The sequence below is a fragment of the Bactrocera dorsalis genome, chromosome 2, assembly GCF_023373825.1.
Source record: "Bactrocera dorsalis isolate Fly_Bdor chromosome 2, ASM2337382v1, whole genome shotgun sequence".
Taxonomy (NCBI): Eukaryota; Metazoa; Arthropoda; class Insecta; order Diptera; family Tephritidae; genus Bactrocera; species Bactrocera dorsalis.
In genome coordinates, this window is record NC_064304.1 from 5783054 (window position 1) to 5792025 (window position 8972).

The following is an 8972-nucleotide window of genomic DNA, read 5'->3' on the forward strand; positions in this document are numbered from 1 at the left end:
ACAAATAAAAAATATTTCGAAAAATTCATGAAACTTTTTTCAATAAATGAAAGTGGATTAGTAAGTTGGCATCCCAAAGGAATGCCGAAATCACCCTGAACCAATCGATTTATGCACCTTAACACTCCACCAACTTCTTAGAATACATATCATATCAAACCTCACGAACTGGAAGTAACACCTTTAATCTCTTTAAAGTTCCATTGCCCTCACGTTCAACACGCACATATGCAACGCTGTACATTTCACTGTACTCGCTACTCGCTACATTACCACCTCAGCTACATTCGCATTTTTCTAACTTCCAACGTGGATTTTCACATTTCTCCTTCACTAATTAACCGGCAAAAGTAGCTTAAATTTCAAATAATCTTTTTAGTGCAACTCAACATAGAAACTCGCTAGCCACAAGCGCAAACACAAAGCATAAGTGAAGTCAGCCGACAGTTGGCCGCAATCAATCCGGCAGCCACACTTCAACACCTCAGCAAGTGCATTCAGGCTGTCAGCTGCTAAGAACACACACTAGTACACATTTGTAGATATATATGTAAATGTATATGTGTTTATATGTGTGTCTATCGTAGGTATGACGTGCATTATGAGCTGCACGCGAGCGTGTGTAATAATATGATAGGCATTAAGGCTTCATTTACAGCGTCACGCTCATCCTCATTCGCTCGCCCATTCACTCGGCCATCTATTCACGACGCACACACATGCAACACGGCACCTGCAGCGGTACAGAAACTCTGTATGTTAATTTTTTGACTTAGCGGCAATGCTAAACTACTTGGCGAGTAACTACTTCGCTGGCAACTAGTTGCTGACTAGTACGCTTTAGTACTGTAGTCTGATTCTCTTGATTTAAAAAAAGAGATAATGATTTTTTTGCATTAAATACACGTATATTTAGTTTTAAATGCATTTATTCACATTATTAAGATTTGTTGAAAAATAAATAAGTTTTTAAAAAATTTTAAAAAATATCTCTGTGTATTGACACTTCTTCATTTGCAACCGAAATCAAGTAAGTTATGATGCTGTTAGCCCTGGTGCCACCACGACTTGTTTGTGTTGCTCTCAAATGCACATTTTTGCGGCAGACAGCGGTCTGCTTTTGTTGCCTGGTGGATGCGAAACCAAAGCCACCAAAGCTTTTCACTCACCTCTACATGCAAATACGCTTTGTGTGCGTGTATGAGTATTTATGTGGCAGACAACAACCGGCGTTGAGCACATATTTGTATATCTGTCATTCGCGCTAAACAAAAATCACAAAACATATTGCAACAGCAGCGGCGACGGCTACGGCGACGGCGGCGCGACAATAAACAAGCACAAAAACACTTTTCACACCTTTTTTACTCACCATTTGCACCACTGAATGCATTTGCATGTGTGTGCGGTTATTTGTTGTTGTTGCTTGTGTTTGTTTGTTTTCGCTGGCTTGCATGTTAATAGTGTTTTGCGTTTATTATGTGTGCACACACGCACACATGCGCACGCTTGTGACATTTCTCTTGTTGTTACAGCGCTTTTTGTTGCATGTTGCAAGCAACTTCTGTCACTTCAACACCCTTACGGCTGCAACAAGCGTCCATTTAGAGCCCTCTAACGCTTTCTTTATGCACCGCGCATACAACTCTATTTGCAAAGTGTTTTTGTTTTTGTTGTAATTGTTGCCTGGCACTCAACACGATTCTATGGATTCTATGGGCACTCACACGGTTACAATGTAGAAGTAATTTTCACCATTTTTCTTAATTTTCCTATTTTGTACACGCTATCTTTGGTGTTTGTGCTATTGTTGTTATTGTGCATACACGCTGCATGGATAGCGTGTGACAACGGTAAAATATACCATTCAGTGTTGCCACATGCATGCATAGTTAAATTTAAACACTTCGCACTTGCCACAAAATATGGCGATTTGACCGCGTGCAAAATACACATTCGCTCATGCATGTGCCTGTGTGTGTGTATGTGTGTTATATTTCGTTTGAATTGTTTTTTTACTACTATTTTGTGATGACAGATAGGCCACATAGTGCTCATAAGCGCCCAGTTATGCACATTTCAGCATACTATGTCCATAACTCGTTTCCTTTCATCGGCTGTCGTTTATGTACTGTCACTGCTCGAGCCGTGAGTTGCTGTCTTGAGTGTGCAACAAGCGGCGTCTTGACAGAAAATACACCGATTTGCGGAAGTGTTCTCCGTCCACATGCATCATTTGCTTTAAATGTGTTTGTTTTCATGGCTTTTTGATTGCAAGTGGTGTAAGAACTGATTCGCCTAAAAGTATGCAATGCATATGTAATGGTTGGTATGAACGACCACATTCATGTATTTTGAGCGACAAACTTTAAGCGTTTCTTTGGTTTCATGCAGCTTTATTCTCATATATTTATATATTATGTACACATAGTACACCTGTGTATATGTATATGCTTATATGTACATATATACCTATCAGTACGAGTACCTTATATAGTGATTGACCAGTCTAGCGAGACAGCGATGCTGCTGACGTAGAAACAAAAGCATTTCAAGCAAAAAATTAAGCCAAGATTGTTGTCATTGTTAGGAATAACGGTAAGCAAATATTCAGTACGTTTGATGATACAAAGTGCTATTACATTTTTCTTCTGTAATAGTATTTTAAAGATAATATTTTACTGCCAAAATGGAGCACAATTTAATTTCGAAGGCCACATTTAAATGTAAACTGCAATCAGATCATATTTAACCTGCCCATTTTCACGTACAAATTTGCGTGCAACCTCAGCCAATACAAGCATTCCAGAGCTTAACCTAATTTTCAGTACCGAAATATGTTTATGGCGATCCATAAAATATGTTGAAATCCTCTGGTTTCCAATCCGTGGTGCCAACATGACGAATACCTGTGAAACATTTTCAACGAATCGGTAGGCATGACTTCATTAGTATGATAAAATTTCAAGAAAACTACTTGTTCAATTTATGTGCAAACAGCCGAAACCGAAACGTAAAAATAGACTGCACCAACCTAAGAATAAAATAATATTAGATCAGTTGGTATAATGAAAACCATTTCGGGTTAAACCTGCTCAGGAAGAATATTTTTTCTGAGGGCCTAGGCGTATGAGTAATCTTCTTCAATAAGAGCGCTACAAAAGCTTTTTCAAATAAAACAAAAACGGTTTGGAATATACATGAATTCTGTATTCCTGTGATAGTACATTCGATTCCATTATGTACGGAAATCGATTTCTTTTGCATGGCCACCACGGGCACGCTTGCAGAAGCCCAGACGCTGCACCCAATTTTCGGCGGTTTTCAAGCATAAATCCGCCGATACTGATGCAATTTCACGTTCGACATTCGTACGAAGTTCATCAATCGTTAGCTGGTTGGCATATACTATAGACGTAGCCCTACAGGGAACAGTCTAACGCGTCAAATCGCACGGCCGAGGCGGCCAATTAACTGAGCCAGTTCGTGAGTTAACATGTTCACCAAACTTTGCTTTCAATAAATCGATTTTGACATTCGCTGTGTGGCTTGCGGCGCCGTCCGATTGAAACCACATATTGTCCAAGTCTAATCGGTGCAAAAATATTCGGTTATCATTGAGCGGTAACAATTCCCATTCACGGTAACGTGCCGGTCTTAATAATCATGGGAGAAGTACGACCTAATGACGCCGACGACCCATAAATCGCCCCAAAATCGTATATTTTTAGCGCTGGGTGCAATGGTGACCCATGGTCAGTACGTGTAGACTGCTGCCTGACTAATAACGCATGCTTTGCTTGTTGACGAAGCCATTCAGCCAGAAATGAACCTCATCGCTGAAGATGATTTTTCGCCTAATTCACGAATATGCGACGATTCTGGTGGTCAAGCGGCTTCAGTTCTAGCGTCAATGCAATTTTCATAGATTTTTTAATACATACCATCACAAAAATTCTATAAAACCTTACTTAGAAAGCCGAATATCTCGAGAAGTATTAATGATAACGATTTTGACCTCGAACCCTTTTTATAGAAAATAAAATTTCCTACAAATTTGTCATGCACATTTTTTATATAGCTCCTGTCATTTACGAGATATATACAAAAAAATGCGAAATTCTTGAAAAAATCTGGTTTAGAGTCCCGTACTACCTCGCCGGTGTGAGTTACGACCTTGTTGCACAGGGCACTATGATAGAGTGAACGATTCTGAGAAATATGCGTCTGAAGTCAAAGCGATGCCATAAAATACCTCTGATCTGTAGGAATTTAAAGATAAAAACTCACGATTGTAGTGTATTTTCTATGGAAAATTTTTACAGGCCTTGGTCCAGTTCTTAATGTTAATATTAAGGGCTAAAATTTTCAGGGATTTTAGGGTATTTCCAAGAAAATTTCGTGACGGGACTGAAAAAAATTAATAGTTCAAAAAAAACACGCTAATATATGCACATAAATATTTATGTTAATTTTAATAAAGTCATTAACCTTATCATTAACTCTATAAATATTAAGAATAAGACAAATTTAATGTCAGCTCACTTTTGTTTAACCCGCTGATGACTTTAAAACAGCCACACTTAAAAGTGGGTTAGTATCGCAACAATCTTGGCATGGCGTTTGGCCAGGGGTGCAACACATCTCACATGGTCGTGTGTAATTTAACGGGATATCGTCGTCACTATAATGCAGAGAGAAAGTCAGTTAACAAAAAGAAATAATATGGTCAATTGATAGAAGCACTTACTCCGAATATGAGGGGAGCAATGGAGTGAGAACTGGACCAACTGCGTCATTGCCTTGGTTGGATGTGGGCGTGCTCTCCTGTTGCCGTTGTGCTGGTATTTGTGGTGCATATGGTGATGTAGGTTGTTGGTTAGAGTTGTTGTATTGAAAAATTTGATTTGCTGTTGTTGTTATTTGTGGTTTATAAAATTGCAACGGTTGTTGCTGAGATTGGTGGAACTGCTGCGGTGGCTGTGTTTGAAATTGCTGTTGCTGCTGCTGTGGTTGTTGACCTATCCGCGGAAAATGAGTGATATTGTCGACTTGTTGTTGTTGTTGTCGCTGCAGGTAACTGTTACTTGGAAAATATTGCTGATTACTTCCTAATGGCGGTGCGACTAAAGATGCTTGTTGTTGTTGTGGATGAAATGGTTGGACATATTGTTGTTGTTGTTGCTTCACTATATCTGATACAAATGCTGCGTGCTGCTGCTGCTGCTGCGAACTGAAAACAATGCGTTGAGCGCCACCATTGGCTTGTAATTGTTGCACTTGTTGCCCTGGCGTTGCCACAAAATATTTCACCACAGGCTTGACAACCGAGGATGTTTGAGAGGCACGCTGTTCATGCAAATTCCTGATAAGACGCATTACATAAACACAAAAAAATTAGCATAATTTATAATGTGGCAACACTGTATGCTCTACAAGAGCAACGATAACAAAATGACGAAACATGAAAAATATGCCTTAATAACCGCCTTCACTACCTTTGTCGTTGCTGGTATTGTTGTTGTAGCGACAGTTCGACTGTTTGTCGTTTTGCACGCATAACCGTTTCTTGCTGCCGGCAATTAATCGCATTCGCCGCATGAACACTCGAAATGCAGAATAACAGCAAAAACAACAGTAACAAATTGTATATGAATTTCATGTTTTTTTATTAATTTATAAAATAAATAGTAATAATATCGTTTTAAGCAATTTTCAAAAATTATGCTTTATTTCACACTCAAAATTTTTCCCACAAAATTTACAATTTTTCCATACAACAGTTAATTTAAAATAGTAATATAATTATGTATATAGATTCACTCGCGATTTCCAAAAACCTTCTCAAACTGGCCACTGCTTGCTGCCAACTGATCGCTCATTTACTGTTGCTCGCAAGCTAAACTCGCCCAAGTCGCTACCGCCAGCTGGTGTGGTCTTTGCTGCGGCAGATCAATGCGAACATCGCCGATATTAACGCCTTTCATGGTGCTGATAATAGGCTTTGCGCATATTCTGCGCTATTGTCCGCTTCTGAGACGTTGTTTGTTGTAGCTTCTATTTCCTTAACACATTTTTGCTCGTCATTTTGTGTTGTTATTATTATTATTGTTCTTTAAGAGGCTTACAAGGTACTTAACTCGTCGATTGAGCATCTTCTACGCTATTAGTTAATTGTTCATTTAATATAACGCGTGATCCAAGTAGAGGTACTTTTTTCAACAGCCTTTTTTGACAGATCACGCGTAAATCGTGCCAAGCTGTCATGGTATTTTTGTTCAATATTGTTTGGCATTTTATAGCTCAACTTTATTATGGAAATTCAAGTTCTGTAATGACTGTCTTTCGCGCGCTTCGCTCAATTTATGGTCAACATAATTGGTCTACTGAGCTTACTATTCGCAACATCATCACTCATTCATTATTGGATAATATTCGACCAAATAGACCACGTCCAGGACGCAGTGAAGAAAATATAGCAGCCGTAGCTTATAGTGCATACGAAGACAGTGGAAAATCGATTCGGCGCCGTTCGCAGCTACTCGGACTGACGAATAGAACGACTTGGGGCATTTTAAAATATAACTTGTGCAAGAACTGAAACTGCTCGACCTCTCCAAGCGACATATCTTCGCTTCTTGGGCTCTTTAAAAGTTCCAAGAAGATCCTACATTTTCGAGTCAAATTTTGTTCAGCGATGAGGCTCATTTTTGGCTCCATAGATATGTTAACAAGCAAGTCTGCCGCATTTGGGGCAAAGAGAAACCTGAAAACAGTTTGGTGTGGTTTGTGGGCCGGTGAAATTTTCAGCCCATATTTCTTCAAAACTGATGTCGGTGAGAAAGTAACCGTCAAAGGTGACTGTTATAGCGCCATGAAAACAGACTATTGGATGCGTCAAATTGATGCCCGTGATCTCGGCGACATTTGGTTTTAACAATACCGCGCCACTTTCCACACATTGCATCAATCAATTGATTTATATGAGAGAACACTTCGGTGAGCAGGGCCGGTCGATTGGCCACCAAGATCGTGTGATATCCCACTGTTAGACTTTTTCCTGTGGGGATATGAAAAGTCTAAAGTCTATGCGGACAATCCCACTTTTATTTAGACCTTTAATCAAAACATCACGCGTGGCATTCACCAGTTACCAGTCGAAATGCTCGAACGATCCATCGAAAATTGGATTCAACGGATGGACAATCTGAATTTCTGGGGTTTTTCTTTAAAAATGTAGGGAACCCTGAAATATGTCACCCTTTATATGGCTTTGCTTGGAGTAAAAGTTTTGAGATAAATTCATAAATAATAAAATTTAAAATACCTAACACCCTGTATGTTGTAAGTTACTCAAATTTACGCTTGAATACGAAACGGCACTTAAAGTATTGGTAGAGCCAAAATGTACAAGTCACTTATATTCAATTCTTAATTACGTATGTACTTTCCTATTTTCAGTGTGCTTAGTAATAATTGAAACTGGTTTTGATGATATTTTTGGCTAAGGGAATTCCATTACTTATATGAACGTTTAATCAAAAGATATTTAGCGGAAGGCAGAATAGAGTATAACCAAGCTCTATGATTCAGAAGATGAACCCATATGCCTTGCTTATAGCACTTTGCAAAATTATACGCCTGGCTGCCAAACGAAGCTGTCAAAAATAGCATTTAGCATTTGCATTTGTAGACTTTACTTTCCAATATGTTACGGTAATTATTTTAGCTGGGTTTCCTCGATATTTATTTTCAACAATTAAATGCAATAAAAAGAAAATGCGTTAAATCCGGCTGTCCCGACCCCAATAAATGTGAATTCGACCAGTCCAAAGCGTGAAATTATTTCCCCACCGCAGTGTTTTCTCAATAAATCCATTGATTGATGCGATGTGTGTGAAGGGCTGCCGTCTTGTTGAAACCAAATATCGCCGAGATCACGAGCTTCAATTTCAGACATCAAATAGTCGTTTATCATGGCACAAAAACGGTCACCATTGACGATTACGTTCTCACTGGCATCATTTTTGAAGATATATAGAATGATGATTCCACCGGCCCGCAAACCACACCAAATTGTTGATTTTTCTGAATGAAATGGCAGCCAAATACGGCAAAACATCAGATCTTCTGGGAACTTTTCAAGAACCCGGAGTAGGCACTTTTGCGTCTTTTCGTGGAAGAAGAAGGGTTGCTGCCTCTGCTTCAGCTTAGGGACAGCTTCTCTGCTGCCTCTGGTGCCATGCGGTCGTAAAGGTACCTCAAAAACGTTGTTGTTGCCTTAGTTGTTTTTCTGTGGTTGTAGTTGTTGTTTTAGGTAAATTCCTCATTCTGTTCCTTACGACCATCGGCCCAGCTAATTGAGCCTTCTGGTCTATTCTTTTAATGAGGAACACAAGGCGCGCCGCCGCGCTGACCCCCTTGACACGGTAAGGCCACCGTTGCTTTCCAAAGCGGCCCGGTGTTGAGAAAGCTTCGCTATAATACAACCGAATTTACCTCCTGGCTGCATGTCATCCAATGGGCACGGGAGTCGCATAACACCCTGGATTAGGAGGTGACAGCTGCTGGTTGACGCACGCATTTGGTCCGGTTGGAAGGAGCCTTAAGCTCTTTTCCTTCTGGGCGTTGCAAACTTCATGAAAAACTTAATATACCCACTTTAGGATATAAAAAGAGCTGATATAATAAAGAGAGAGATCTGATAAGAATAAGTGTTTATAAATATCTTGGATATTAATTTATTTCCCCTGTAGATCAAGTAATTACTCTTAAAGACATTTATTTCTAAAGTGTGTTGCAAAAGTATTACTGAAATCTTCTTCTAACTATAAGGCCTATTTTCAATTATTATAGTACACATATCACCAAGCATTTCGAATTCCGAGTTAAAACTCTTGAAAAACAGAAATTAAAGTATACTTATAGGCGCAATCATTATAATTTAAACCCTTCCAAATTTGCACAGCCTT

At 39.2% G+C, this 8972-nt stretch overlaps 1 protein-coding gene across 1 annotated transcript; it reads right to left on the minus strand.

Moving 5' to 3' along the window:
• Nucleotides 1–4493: 4493 nt before the first annotated feature.
• On the minus strand, nt 4494–6223 carry LOC125776836 (putative mediator of RNA polymerase II transcription subunit 12). Its single transcript, XM_049450416.1, has 3 exons — nt 5499–6223; nt 4751–5365; nt 4494–4684 (listed from the first exon to the last, which is right to left on the minus strand). Exons 1-3 carry the CDS (start codon nt 5660–5662, stop codon nt 4552–4554), a joined length of 912 nt encoding a protein of 303 aa, XP_049306373.1. The 5' UTR covers nt 5663–6223; the 3' UTR covers nt 4494–4551.
• Between the last annotated feature and the right edge of the window lie 2749 nt (nt 6224–8972).